Source organism: Prunus avium, chromosome 3 (genome assembly GCF_965620075.1).
Source record: "Prunus avium chromosome 3, drPruAviu1.hap1.1, whole genome shotgun sequence".
NCBI lineage: Eukaryota > Viridiplantae > Streptophyta > Magnoliopsida > Rosales > Rosaceae > Prunus > Prunus avium.
The window spans coordinates 25,713,748-25,728,767 of record NC_142286.1 but is presented as its reverse complement, the minus strand read 5'-3'; the positions used below and the strand labels follow the sequence as shown (position 1 = coordinate 25,728,767).

At 38.9% G+C, this 15,020-nt stretch overlaps 1 protein-coding gene and 1 non-coding gene across 2 annotated transcripts; one reads left to right on the top strand and one right to left on the bottom strand.

Moving 5' to 3' along the window:
- The first annotated feature begins 296 nt into the window (after positions 1 to 296).
- Positions 297 to 3,274, top strand: LOC148295806 (uncharacterized). Its single transcript, XM_088250139.1, has 2 exons — positions 297 to 1,724; positions 2,113 to 3,274. The coding sequence occupies exons 1-2, from the start codon at positions 819 to 821 to the stop codon at positions 2,281 to 2,283; spliced, it is 1,077 nt and encodes a 358-aa protein (XP_088106265.1). The 5' UTR covers positions 297 to 818; the 3' UTR covers positions 2,284 to 3,274.
- Positions 3,275 to 4,778: 1,504 nt separating this feature from the next.
- On the bottom strand, positions 4,779 to 4,885 carry LOC148295805 (small nucleolar RNA R71). The gene has a single exon (XR_015834866.1). It is a non-coding gene; the product is annotated as a small nucleolar RNA R71 (small nucleolar RNA).
- Positions 4,886 to 15,020: the final 10,135 nt, after the last annotated feature.

Sequence of the window (15,020 nt, the reverse complement as noted above, 5' to 3'; positions counted from 1 at the left end):
GTCAAAAGCTATACTACATCAATCTTGTGCACTTGCAAGGACAGACCAAGTTTTTGGCGCCGTTGCCGGGGATTCTAAGTTAATTTAAAATTTGGATTCCTAATTTACGTCTAATTGAGTTTGTTTCTAGTTTGTTTTGTGTTTTTATTTTTATTTTTATTTTATTTTTTACTACCCCTGTCTTATTTGTTTTTATTTTTTTTATTTTTTTTATTTTTTTTATTATTGTTATCTCTATTTTCTGAAAATCTGTTTTGGTTTTAGGAAATACACAATTCAAGTCAAAGAAGGAAGACAAGTTTCCTGTGGCATACACGCCACTTTCCAACTTAAAGACGCAACAGCCAAAGCGAAAAGAAGCTACCCACAAACAGCCAAATCTCACAAATTGGAAAGCATTCCAATTAGAGTTGGGTATTGGTCTTCCAGAAACAGCCACGCCATCTCAATTGGAGAGTTCCAAACCCAATTGATTTGGGTTTTGTCTTCCGACTACTTCAAGCATTCACGCCACCGCTCCAGGCACTCCAATTGGAAAATTCCTTTCTCCAATTGGAAAACTCCAAACACAGCAGAATCAGGCTTTAGTGTTTCCCTTTTCTCCATTCAATTTTATTCTCCTAATCCGGTTTCTGTTGCCATTTAAAATTGTTTTTATTTTTTTTCAGGTACAACCAATAACATCAAAAGAGGAAACAAACAGAAATTGGGGCTGTTCGACAAAAGGAAACAGGATAACTCTTCTCACGCATCAGCTCTTGGTTCCAATTGGAGAACCCCATCGTGCTCAGTACCAAAACCTAATTTCTGAAAATTATATGCAAGGGAGGCGTTCTCTCAAGTTGGAGTTAATTCCCATTGATCAAGAACTTGAGCGTACAGTACGAAAACATCGAAGGGAGCATTTTTCACCAAGACCAGCCATGGCTAATCTAGTCAACAATGGTGGAGATAACCCACCACCACAACCAAGGCTTCTAAGGGATTACACTGCACCAGCGGAGTACAATGCACCGTCGTGCATCGTCTTGACTCCAATCACACAGCGTTTCGAAATTCGCCCAACAACTATCCAACTTCTACCTAGTTATCATGGGAAGGAGGAGGAAAATCCCTACCATCATCTCAAGACATTCTTCACCATATGCTCCACATTCAATTATGGCGGTGTTAGTGAAGAGCAAATTCGACTCCGATTGTTCCCATTTTCTCTAAAGGATAAAGCGACAAACTGGTTAGACTCTCTTCCAGAAGCATCTATAAATTCTTGGACTGATTTATCTAAGAAATTTCTATCAAAATTTTTCCCTGCTCGTAAAACCAATGCTTTGATAGCAACTATTATGAGTTTTCGTCAACAAGAGCGTGAACAATTTCATGAATGTTGGGAGCGATATAAGGATTTGTTTCTTCAATGCCCTCATCATGGTTTTGACATATGGCAAAAAGTTCACTACTTTTATAGAGGGTTGAACCCGCAGAGCAGGAGCATGGTAGATTCAACAGTTGGTGGAAGCTTAATGGACAAAACTGCAGATGAAGCTGTCAGCGCATTTGAAACAATTTGTGAGAACTCTGAGCATTGGGACTTTCCTACAAAAGATACAAGAGTTGCACCTACATCATCGACACAGAAAGGAGGCATCTATGAAGTTAGTGCCAGCACGAGTGTAGAAGCACAAGTTGCAGCTCTCACAAAACTTCTCATGCCACTAGTACAGAAGGTAACTACACAACCATGTAATTTATGTGCTAGCATCACCCACGACACTGCAAATTGCCCATCGAATCCTATCCTAGAAGATGTGCAAGAGGTCAACGCATTCAATGGAAGGCCCCGAAATGATCCTTATTCCAACACCTATAATCCGGGGTGGAGACAACACCCAAACTTCTCTTGGAGCAATTCACAGAATACAATGGGACCTTCCAATTCCTCAAAGCCATACCAGCAGCCCTATCAAGCTCCTCCACAACAACAAGAAGATCCTTCTATCAAGGAGATGCTTGTTAAGCTCATAATTTCATACATATACATGCCCAATTTACTTACTTCTTTTGCTTAGTTTCCTATAATTCTGAGTTATTTGCCTCTATTTGTGTGTTTTGTAGGCCAATAGAGCAAGAGAGCATAATTCATGCAATTCAAGCATGTTAAGGCCTAATTTGGATGAATGGAAGAAGAGCTTAAAGACAAACTCATTTTTCCTACAGCCCTTTACCAGTCCAGTTTCGTGGGTCACATTACAAGATCTGTTTCAGCAACCTACACAGCTCGGATGAGGCCACATTCTTCATGAAAGTTGTTCCAATGGGTGTGTAATATAACATATCCAAAATTCAGCCCCATTGGATAACTCTGGAGTCCGTAACCTAGCAAACACTGAACCATGCTCAGGATGGATTTTTGTCAGCGAGCAAAACGAGTTAGCAATTTGTTTCGGCCTTAACTTCCTCCTCCGAGCTTGGATTGGGCCAATACTTGTGTGGTTAGATCATACACATTCTGAACTTCACAATGGACATCTTAAAGTCGTCATTTGCTTAAGAGAAGCCCAAGTTGTAAGCCCTTGAAGTTGCTGGTCATGCTGACATGAGGATGAGCTGGTTGGAAGCTTGGTCATGGTGAGCTAGGCATGAGCTATTGTAGCTGGTTGGAAGCTTGGTCATGGTGACATGAAGATGAGCTAGGGCTGCTGGTGGGATTTATTGGTGAAGTGCATCAACCAATTCAGATTTTATAATGCAAGTGTTGTATGCATTAGTGAAGTGCATCAACCAATTCAGATTTTATAATGCAAGTGTTGTATGCATTAGCCATATTGAATTCAGATTTATCACTCCCCTCTCCCTATAAATACCACATCCATTCCACATTCAAGACACAACAAATCCTGGGATTCACAACCCCACAATTCACTCCAACCATCCTCAAACACTCTCACAATCCCAAACACTCCAACAATCACCAAAACAACTCCAACAAACTTCTCTTCCATTTTCCTACGAATTTCATCTTCCTTAGCCATCACCACTCACTCAAACTCATCCCAAATCACCTCCATATCCTTCATACATCTTTCTAGAAGTGGGGAAGCTCTTGGAGAAGCATTAGAAGTGGAGAAGCACTTGGAGAAGCCTTGGACACCACAAGAACTTCAGAAAAAGGGTTTTTCTACTCTTATTGCATTCATTATGTTTTCTCATTTCTGTTCAAGTCTCTTTTCCATTATGAGTAGCTAAATCCATAACTAGGGCTTCGATGTAACCTAACATGAATATTCTGGGTTTATAAGTTTGGAGTTTCAAGTTTGATTCATGATTCATGTTCTTATTCATTATGCTTATAAGTTAACATGCTTGTTTGAATGATTGATCACCATTAGAACTTGTTTGTTAACTATCTTGGTTTGAATTAAGAGTATACACCATGCTTTAATTCGAATTGAACTATGAATAGGAAGAGTATGTATGGACATTCGACAACAGGGATTAGATACATACTTGGTTGTTTAAAATGTTCTTCTATGCTTAATGGGTTCCTAATGCTTAATTTTAGGTTAGACAACAAATGATCAAATTAGGGAATTAGGAACACAAGGTTAGGACCAAACACCATGGCCTAATCATACTTTAGCTAGAATCAATCTTTGAATCTGAATTAGACTTGTTACTTGAATCTTTATAACCCAGAATTGAATTGTTATGGTGAATCGAATGCCCTAGTCTCCAAACCTGTGTTTTAACCTTCAAAACCACCCTTTGTTACTTTTGTTTACTTGCTTTCCGTTGCAATTTCAGTTTGTTCATTTCTTTCTATAATCACAAGCATTCTCACTTCAAAGTTCATTTTAATCTTGCTGCATTTGTTTTCAAACTCACTCTTGCTTTAAATTTTGTTTTAGATTTAACTTCCTAACTTCTTGAATTTGGTAATCTAAAGTACATAACTAATTTGAACTTCTCAGTCTTCGTGGGTACGACCTCGTACTTGTCTTGCTATACTACTAATTGCCCCGTACAATTGCGAGTTAACATAATATTAACAACAAATTTTGGCGCCGTTGCCGGGGACTGAACGAAAGTTCTTCCCTGGTTATGTGCCCAAGGTTACCCTATTGTTTTTAGTGTTTCTAATTAATCTAATTTTCTGTTTCAAGTAGTTTATGTCTAAAAAGCCATTACTTGAACAAGTGAGGTCTTCGTTCCAACGTTCTAGATCTTTGAACGCAGGACCATCATTGCAACCCAGACGAGTGACCTCTGAAATTCAGAATCGTCTAGAAAGGGAGTTGTCAACTGCAAAAGAGCAAGCTCTTGCTACATTTACAAGTCTTGCTCTCCACACTGAACTTCCTGGTTCTTCACTTTCAAATTCGGAAGCAAGTTCAGACCAAGAAGAAGAAGAAATGATGGCTGCCATTGAGTTCATGGGAGAACTTGATATCCCAACAATTCCAGCATCTCCTTCAAGCATTTTGCTGCCCACTGTAGCTCGAAATTATGAGCTTAAATCTTCTCATCTTAATATGCTGCCTTCCTTTTATGGTTTACCTAATGAAGATCCATTGACTCATATAAAGGATATTTTTAATGTTGTGAGTTCTTTTCCCTTGACAGGTGTGACAGAAGATCAACTTCGAATGAGAGTGTTTCCATACACTTTAAAGTATAAGGCGAAGTATTGGTTGAATTCTTTGAAGCCTGGTTCACTCACTACATGGTCTGCCATTCAAAAGAAGTTCCTGGAAAAATACTTCTCCACGCAAAAGACCGACATGCTTAGGGACAAGATCTTGTTATTTGCACAGCAAGATGATGAATCGTTTTGTGAAGCATGGGAGAAATTCAATGGGTTGCTCAACCAATGTCCTCATCATGGGATTCCATTGAAGCTTCAAATGCGTATGTTTTATAAAGGACTAACCCCTTCTAGTCATAATATAGTCACCAATTTTGCAGGTGGTTCTTTTAAAACCAAAACTCCAGAAGAAACGTACGAACTCTTTGAGGAGATAGCAATGGAGACCCAACATACGGATACAAGAGGTAAACGTGTTATTAGTGGTTCTAATGATGCTTCTAGTGTGCAGATTTCAAAACTGGAACAAAAGCTAGATGCTCTTCTTGCATTAAACTCAAGAAGCCCTCCGAAGGAAGTGTGTAGCATTTGTGAATCTCATGACCATGCTACCACAGCTTGTCCACTTGGGGCTGGATATCCAGAATTTGTGCAAGAGCAAGCTAAGTTGGTAAATTCCTACAACCAAGGTCCAAGAAATGATCCATACTCTCAAAGTTATAATCCAGGTTGGAGGAATCATCCAAACTTTTCATGGAGAAATACCCAGAATCAAGCAAATCCCCCTTCATTCCAAAGGCCACAACAATCATCATCATCATTGGAAGATATAGTGAAGCAGATGGCAATCAACCAATCCAATTTTCAGCAAACTACACAAGCTGCCATCTCCAAATTGGAAGTCCAATTAGGCCAAATAGCTGCTGAAATAACTCAAAGAGTGCCTGGGAAATGGCCAAGCCAAACTGAGATCAATCCAAAGAACCCAGAAGCCAAGGCCATTCATGTGCTCAGATCAGGTAAGATCATTGATAATAAAGATGATTCTAATCTTTCAAATGATGTTGTGATTGTAGAAAATGAAGAGGAGGAGACCATGGCCACGGAAGGAGAACAACTCAAAACTTCTCAATCTGCTCCTAAGGCCAAATCAGATTCTCAGAAATCCGATCAATTCCAATTGCATAAAAGGGATGACAAATTTGTGCCACCACATCTTCAAGAAGATAGATACGTGTCACCCGCTCCATATGTTCCACAGATTCCATTTCCAGGCCGTCTTAAGAAAGCAAAGCAAGATAAGGCTTTTAAAGAGATTTATGATATTTTGAGTAAAGTTAATATCAATTTGCCTTTGCTTGATCTTATTGAACAGATTCCTGCATATGGAAAATTCATCAAGGACTTGAAAACTCACAAGCTCAATTTCGCTCCAAATGAAGGAGTAAAGCTCGACCAGAATGTAAGTGCTGTGTTGCAAAGGAAGCTTCCACCAAAACTAGATGATCCTGGCAGCTTTGACATTCCCATTAACATTGGAGGCAAGAAGGTTGGAAGAGCCATGTTGGACTTGGGAGCAAGCATCAATGTTTTGCCATATTCAGTTTATCAAGAGCTTGGCTTAGAAGGGATGAAGAAGACTTCAATGCGACTTGAACTAGCTGATCATTCTATAAAATATCCAAAAGGTATTGTAGAAGATATTCTAGTTCAAGTTAATACACTAATTCTCCCTTCTGATTTTGTAGTGATGGACATGGAAGACAATCCAAATGGAGATCGTGTTGATCCCATTCTCCTAGGCAGGCCATTCATGGCCACTGCAGACACAATCATCAAAGTGAAAGATAGCACCCTCTCCATGACTGTTTTGGGTGAAACTGTTGAATTTAAAATGCTTAATGCTCTATCTCAACCTTCTATCTCTCTTGATTCTTGCTTTTCAATTGATGTTGTGGATCATGAGGTTTCTTCCAAAATTTTGCAGAGAAAGTCTAATGATGCTCTAGAAGCTGTCTTAACACAAGAAGAGGAAGATCTTTGTGAACCGGAGTTTCAAGAAGTGGTGGCTGCCTTAGAAGTGTTTCCGCCATACCCACCATCCTTTAGGCCACCAATCGAGCCTCTTGGACCATCATCCACGAAATTGGAGCCATCCATTGTCATCCCACCAAAGCTAGAACTTAAACCTCTTCCCAATAATCTTAAATATACATATTTGGGTGCTAACGAAACTCTCCCTGTTATAATTGCTGCAGGTCTCTCCTCACATGAAGAAGAGAGCTTAATTAAAGTTCTAAAAGAGCATAAAACAGCCATTGGGTGGACCATAGCAGACATCAAAGGAATTAGTCCAAGCATGTGCATGCACCGGATTTTAATGGAAGAAGTGATCGGTTCATAATTGTATATCATTTTGTACCCTTCTAGCTTATGATTTGGTTATGTTTTTGAGTTAAACTTGTGCTTTTAATCCTTTTTGTGTTTATCTTTCAGCTTTAGGTAACAATGATGGCTTTGGATAGGAAATGATGCAATCCATGCATGTTAAAGCCTGATTTGGATAAAGGGAAGAAGTGCTTAAAGACAAACTCATTTTGGCTACAGCCCCCTGCCAGTCCAGTTTCGTAGGTCATATTGCAAGCTTTGTTTCAGCAACCTACATAGCTCGGATGAGGCCACATTCTTCATGAAAGTTGTTCCAATGGGTGTGTAATATAACATATCCAAAATTCAGCCCCATTGGATAAATATGGAGTCTGTTACCTAGCAAACACAGAGCCATGCTCAGGATGGATTTTATCAGCGCGCAAAATGAGTTAGCAATTTGTTTTGGCCTTAACTTCCTCCTCCGACCTTGGATTGGCCCAAATGATATATGGCTGGAAAGAAGACATTCTGAACTTCAAGTTTGAGTGCTTAAAGTCTTAATTTGCTTAAGTGAAGCCCAATTTGTAAGCCCTTGAAGTTGCTGGTCATGCTGACCTCAGGATGAGCTATTGTTTCTGGTTGGAAGCTTGGTCATGGTGAGCTAGGCATGAGCTATTGTAGCTGGTTGGAAGCTTGGTCATGGTGACATGAAGATGAGCTAGGGCTGCTGGTGGGATTTATTGGTCAAGTGCATCAACCAATTCATATTTTCTAATACAAGTGTTGTATGCATTAGCCATATCAAATTCAGATTTTCACTTCCCCTAGGCCTATAAATAGAGAAGTTCTCTAAGCTTGTAAACACACCCCAAGGGGGGGAGCTCTCAAACACTTCTCTAGAGCTCCCTTCCCTTCTCTCCCTCAAATTCTCTTAATTTTGCTTTCTAGTTCTCAATTCTAGCTTTCCTTTTGCTTCTTAGTTGTAATTTATTTTTCTTTGTAATGTAAATTCTTTTATTAAGTTTTCAAGTTTAATTAGTTTCCAAGTTTCAATTATGGTTCATGTTCTTATTCATTATGCTTATAAGTTAATATGCTAGTTTGAATGATTGATCACCATTTAGGCTTGCATGTTAGCTATCTTGGTTTGAATTAAGAGTATACACCATGCTTTAATTCGAATTGAACTATGAATAGGAAGAGTATGTATGGACATTCGACAACAGGGATTAGATACATGCTTGGTTGTTTAAATTGTTCTTCTATGCTTAATGGGTTCCTAATGCTTAATTTTAGGTTAGACAACAAATGATCAAATTAGGGAATTAGGAACACAAGGTTATGACCACACACCATGGCTTAATCATACTTTAGCTAGAATCAATCCATTAATCTAATTGAACTTGGGAACTTATCTACTTGAGTTAGTTATTTTCTTTCTTCCTTGTTTTATTTATTTCCTTTCTTTTTCATTTCTGTTTTGTGTAGGGAAAATGAATTGGATCATTCAATCACCAATCCTCGTGGGATCGACCTCGCACTTACATATGCTATACTACCAAACGGCTCGTGCACTTGCGAGTATCACAAGTTGAGGATGCAACTGAATCCATTTTGGTGCAGCTGTATCTACGCAACAAGAAGACAGCAAACCATCCCGTGATGCCCAAAGGAGGCTAAATCCCAACATGAAAGAAGTGGTTAGAGCTGAAGTTTTAAAGCTACTCGATGTAGGAATCATCTACCCAATTTCAGATTCTAAGTGGGTGAGCCCTGTGCAAGTTGTTCCAAAGAAGTCCGGAATCACCGTTGTGAAGAATGAGAAGAATGAGCTAGTTCCTACACGAACTGTCACTGGTTGGAGAGTTTGCATTGATTACAGGAAGTTGAACACATCCACTAGAAAAGATCATTTCCCCTTGCCTTTTATTGATAAAATGCTTGAACGTTTATCTGGCCATGCTTACTATTGTTTTCTTGATGGTTTTTCAGGTTATAATCAAATTCCCATTGCTCCGGAAGACCAAGAGAAAACCACATTCACATGCCCATTTGGTACGTTTGCTTATAGAAGGATGCCATTCGGTTTGTGCAATGCCCCAGCAACTTTCCAAAGATGCATGATGTCAATCTTTTCAGATATGGTGGAACGATTCATTGAGGTATTTATGGATGATTTTTCAGTTTTTGGTTCCTCTTTTGATAATTGTCTTCACCACTTGTCTCTAGTGCTTAAAAGATGCCAGGAAACAAATCTGATTTTGAATTGGGAGAAGTGTCACTTCATGGTGAGACAAGGCATTGTGCTAGGCCATGTGATTTCAAGCAAGGGAATCGAAGTGGATAAAGCCAAGATCGATCTCATCTCAAATCTTCCACCCCCTACCTCTGTTAAAGGAATTAGAAGCTTTCTAGGTCATGCTGGATTCTATAGAAGGTTCATCAAAAATTTCTCAAGCATTACAAGGCCATTGTGTAATCTCCTTACTAAGGATGCTGTTTTTGAGTTTAATAAAGCTTGCATGGAAGCTTTTTCTACCTTGAAGAGGGAGCTAACTTCAGCCCCTATTATCATAGCTCCGGATTGGTCTTTACCATTTGAAATAATGTGTGATGCCTCTGACTTTGCTATTGGTGCAGTTTTAGGTCAAAAGAAGAACAAGCTGCCCCATGTGATTCATTATGCTAGCCGGACTTTGAATGATGCTCAAATCAACTACTCCACAACAGAGAAGGAGTTGCTTGCTGTGGTTTTTGCTTTAGAAAAATTTCGTTCTTACCTTGTTGGTTCTAAAGTAATTGTTTATTCTGACCATGCAGCTCTTAGATACTTGCTCACTAAGAAGGATGCCAAACCACGCTTGATTAGATGGATTCTCTTGCTGCAAGAATTCGATTTGGAGATTCGAGATAAGAAGGGATGTGAGAATGTGGTAGCTGATCATTTGAGCAGAATTGTGGTTGAAGAAAAAGGAGCAGCTATGCTACCCTTGAATGAGACTTTCCCTGATGAACAACTATATGCTGCCCAAGTCAAAGAGCCATGGTATGCTGATTTTGTTAATTATCTTGCTTGTGGTGTTCTTAGAAATGATCTAACTTCTCAGGACAAGAAGAAGTTCTTTTCCATGGTGAAACATTATGTCTGGGATGAACCTTTCTTATTCAAGCATTGCCCGGATCAACTCATCAGAAGATGTGTTCCAGAAGAAGAGCAAGAAAGCATACTTAGGCATAGCCACGAATTGGCTTGTGGAGGTCACTTTGGAGCTAAGAAAACAGCACTTAAAATTCTGCAATCTGGTTTCTTTTGGCCCACTCTATTCAAAGATGCGTTTAAATTTTGTGTTAAGTGTGATAGGTGCCAAAGGATGGGGAACATAAGTCGCAGGAATGAAATGCCATTGAATAACATACTTGTTGTGGAGCTCTTCGATGTGTGGGGTATTGATTTCATGGGACCATTCCCATCTTCCTTTGGTTATACTTACATACTTGTTGCTGTTGATTATGTGTCTAAATGGGTGGAAGCCATAGCCACCAAAACCAATGATTATAAGGTGGTGCTGAAGTTCTTGAAGGATAATATTTTCACAAGGTTTGGTACTCCAAGGGCTGTCATTAGTGATGGAGGCAGCCACTTCTGTAACAAGCCATTCGAAGTACTCATGAAGAAGTACAACATCACCCATCGAGTCTCTACACCATATCATCCGCAAACTTCTGGTCAAGTGGAAATAAGCAATAGAGAAATTAAGCACATTCTGGAGAAGGTGGTGAACAATACAAGGAAAGATTGGGCAGCTAAGCTCAATGATTCATTATGGGCTTATAGGACTGCATATAAGACTCCCATTGGAATGAGCCCTTATCGTCTTGTGTTTGGAAAAGCTTGTCACCTGCCAATGGAGCTTGAACACAATGCTTTTTGGGCCATCAAGAAGTTAAATTTTGATCTAGACAAGGCAGGCCATGCAAGAAAGTTTCAGCTCAATGAATTGGAAGAAATTAGACATGAGTCTTATGAGAATGCAAAGCTTTACAAAGAACGAACCAAGAGTTACCATGACAGAAACATTCAACGGAAAGAGTTCTCCAAAGGTATGTCAGTTCTTTTGTTTAACTCACGTTTGCGTCTCTTTCCAGGAAAATTGAAGTCTAGATGGCAAGGCCCATTCACCGTGGTCAATGTTTCTCCCTATGGAGCTGTGGAGATTCAAAACCCTAAAGATGGCTCGACTTTCAAAGTAAATGGACAACGTTTAAAGCCATTCTATGAGGGAGTTTCAGCTGGCATCCAAACTGGCCATGTGGTAGATCAACTTCCCTTCGTACCATCAACTTAGCTGATTGCACAATGTCTTGCCAAGACAGTAACTAAGGCGCTTCTTGGGAGGCAACCCATGTGTTCAAGAAGAAGGTGCTTGGTAGCAATCGACCTAATCGCATCAAGGGGGAGCATTTCTATCCTTTCTCTTTACTTGTTTTGTTTTTATTTTAGTCATTTTAAGTTTCTGTTTCTTTTTATAAATAAATAAATAAATTTAAAAAAAAAAAAAGATTTGTTTTCTTTTTCATATAAGCTAACTCTTGGTAACCCCAGTGAGCACCTACGTCAACACAGTGTCTAGGAGTTCTTTAGGCGACACCTTCGGTGTCTAAGAAGTTTGGGTTTTAAGCGGGACCATTGTGACCCCTCCAACCTTCCCGGATCCCCTGGCTGTGTTTTCTGAGGCCCTTAATTGGTCATCCATGAGTTGCTTATATATTCATTTTTTTTTTTTTTTCCTAAACCTTCTTCTAAATTTTTCCCTTTATCATTTGTTTGTTCTCAATCATCTTTTGTATGCTTTCACATTGAGGACAATGTTCAATTCAGGTCTGGGGGGAAGGTTTTCAATTTCAATTTTCTTATCCATTTGTGTTTTCAATTTTCGTTCTCTTGTCACTTTATTTTTAAAAAGAATGTCATACAATCAATTCTATGGAGCTGCTATTTGAGGTTTTCATATCAGAATTTTGCACTTCACAAAGCTATTGCTCTTAGAATTCTGGTGGCTAAAGTACCATGCTCAAATTCTTGAAGGAAAATAGTGGAGACTACCCTAGTGAGCTATATCGAGCCTAATTGCTTTCTTGAGAGGGTTTAAAGTGTTCTATTTCTCATCCATACTTATTTTCTTCAATTCACTCTAATTAATCTCATCATTTCATTTTGATTGAATACTAAGGATGATTCTCTTTTACAGATATCATGTGCTTGCTCTCATTCATGAATGAACTCATTGAAGTGATGCTAGGCTATGTGTGTATAACTATTCTATGTGCTTTCTTTTCACCCTACCCATATGTGTGTTCCATTAGCCCTCTTGAAGCCAAACACTTAAAGCCTTTTTCTTCTATCACCCTCATCATTTCCCTACCTTTGTATCTCAATCTGAGATACTTGACCTATTGTAGCCGTACCCTAGTAACTTAGAAATATACCAAGGTTTGCCAACATAAAGTTTGAAGCAAGGAAGTTGCAGCCATGTACCTAAATAAAAATTTTGTGTGAATCTGTGCAATAAAGTAAAGAAGATGCAGATCAAATCAGCAAAGATGAAAGTGTTTCAATATGATCTAAGTGTGAAAAATAAAGTCTATGCCAGGTGATACCATGAAGTTTGCTGCCATGCCAATATAAATCAATGATGCCTTGCAGATTAATGAAGCATGCAACCTTGGTATGTTCTTAAGTTATTTGTTTTTCCTTCCAATTCTTCCATTTCCCCTAAACCTTAGCCTTTCATTACAACATTGTGAAAGACCTAGCTGATCTTTGAGGATGTATTCATGGGTGCTGGTAAGTATGTGTGTATCTCTATTCTTAGTATTTAATTCCTTTCATGAGATCTAACCAAATTTGTGCTTCTATTTCATACACTCACTTATGCTTTCTTGAGAGAATTAAAACATAGGTTCTGAGTGATTGAGTGTTATCTGTGAGAATTAGAGTCGAAGCATGTTCTCTATTCAAGGTTTGAGTGTGCTTGCTTTGAAACTGTGTGCCTTTAAGCTATAGCTTCCACTTGTACACACTGATTGATGACCTATCTTGGCAACTCTATGGTGTTGGAGGTATGACTAAAACTTTCTTTCATTTTCATTAGTTGATTTCAAAGTTGTTTTTCTAACCATTTTGTTTTGTAGACTCAGTAAAGCGTTTGTGGGTATCGTATCTGTTAAACCCTCAGGAGACACAACTCCTCCTACTAGGGATGCCTAGAGGTTTAAAGGCTTGTTGCATACGCTCAATGCAATCGAGTTACCTACGAAAGTGGTCTAGTTAACTTCTTGTTTTGTTTTTACCTTTGTTTTTCTTTTGTTTTGCTCGAGGACTAGCAAAATCTAGGTTTGGGGGTGTGTTAAGCTCATAATTTCATACATATACATGCCCAATTTACTTACTTCTTTTGCTTAGTTTCCTATAATTCTGAGTTATTTGCCTCTATTTGTGTGTTTTGTAGGCCAATAGAGCAAGAGAGCATAATTCATGCAATTCAAGCATGTTAAGGCCTAATTTGGATGAATGGAAGAAGAGCTTAAAGACAAACTCATTTTTCCTACAGCCCTTTACCAGTCCAGTTTCGTGGGTCACATTGCAAGATCTGTTTCAGCAACCTACACAGCTCGGATGAGGCCGCATTCTTCATGACAGTTGTTCCAATGGGTGTGTACTATAACATATCCAAAATGCAGCCCCATTGGATAACTCTGGAGTCCGTAACCTAGCAAACACTGAACCATGCTCAGGATGGATTTTTGTCAGCGAGCAAAACGAGTTAGCAATTTGTTTCGGCCTTAACTTCCTCCTCCGAGCTTGGATTGGGCCAATACTTGTGTGGTTGGATCATACACATTCTGAACTTCACAATGGACATCTTAAAGTCGTCATTTGCTTAAGAGAAGCCCAAGTTGTAAGCCCTTGAAGTTGCTGGTCATGCTGACATGAGGATGAGCTGGTTGGAAGCTTGGTCATGGTGAGCTAGGCATGAGCTATTGTAGCTGGTTGGAAGCTTGGTCATGGTGACATGAAGATGAGCTAGGGCTGCTGGTGGGATTTATTGGTGAAGTGCATCAACCAATTCAGATTTTATAATGCAAGTGTTGTATGCATTAGTGAAGTGCATCAACCAATTCAGATTTTATAATGCAAGTGTTGTATGCATTAGCCATATTGAATTCAGATTTATCACTCCCCTCTCCCTATAAATACCACATCCATTCCACATTCAAGACACAACAAATCCTGGGATTCACAACCCCACAATTCACTCCAACCATCCTCAAACACTCTCACAATCCCAAACACTCCAACAATCACCAAAACAACTCCAACAAACTTCTCTTCCATTTTCCTACGAATTTCATCTTCCTTAGCCATCACCACTCACTCAAACTCATCCCAAATCACCTCCATATCCTTCATACATCTTTCTAGAAGTGGGGAAGCTCTTGGAGAAGCATTAGAAGTGGAGAAGCACTTGGAGAAGCCTTGGACACCACAAGAACTTCAGAAAAAGGGTTTTTCTACTCTTATTGCATTCATTATGTTTTCTCATTTCTGTTCAAGTCTCTTTTCCATTATGAGTAGCTAAATCCATAACTAGGGCTTCGATGTAACCTAACATGAATATTCTGGGTTTATAAGTTTGGAGTTTCAAGTTTGATTCATGATTCATGTTCTTATTCATTATGCTTATAAGTTAACATGCTTGTTTGAATGATTGATCACCATTAGAACTTGTTTGTTAACTATCTTGGTTTGAATTAAGAGTATACACCATGCTTTAATTCGAATTGAACTATGAATAGGAAGAGTATGTATGGACATTCGACAACAGGGATTAGATACATACTTGGTTGTTTAAAATGTTCTTCTATGCTTAATGGGTTCCTAATGCTTAATTTTAGGTTAGACAACAAATGATCAAATTAGGGAATTAGGAACACAAGGTTAGGACCAAACACCATGGCCTAATCATACTTTAGCTAGAATCAATCTTTGAATCTGAATTAGACTTGT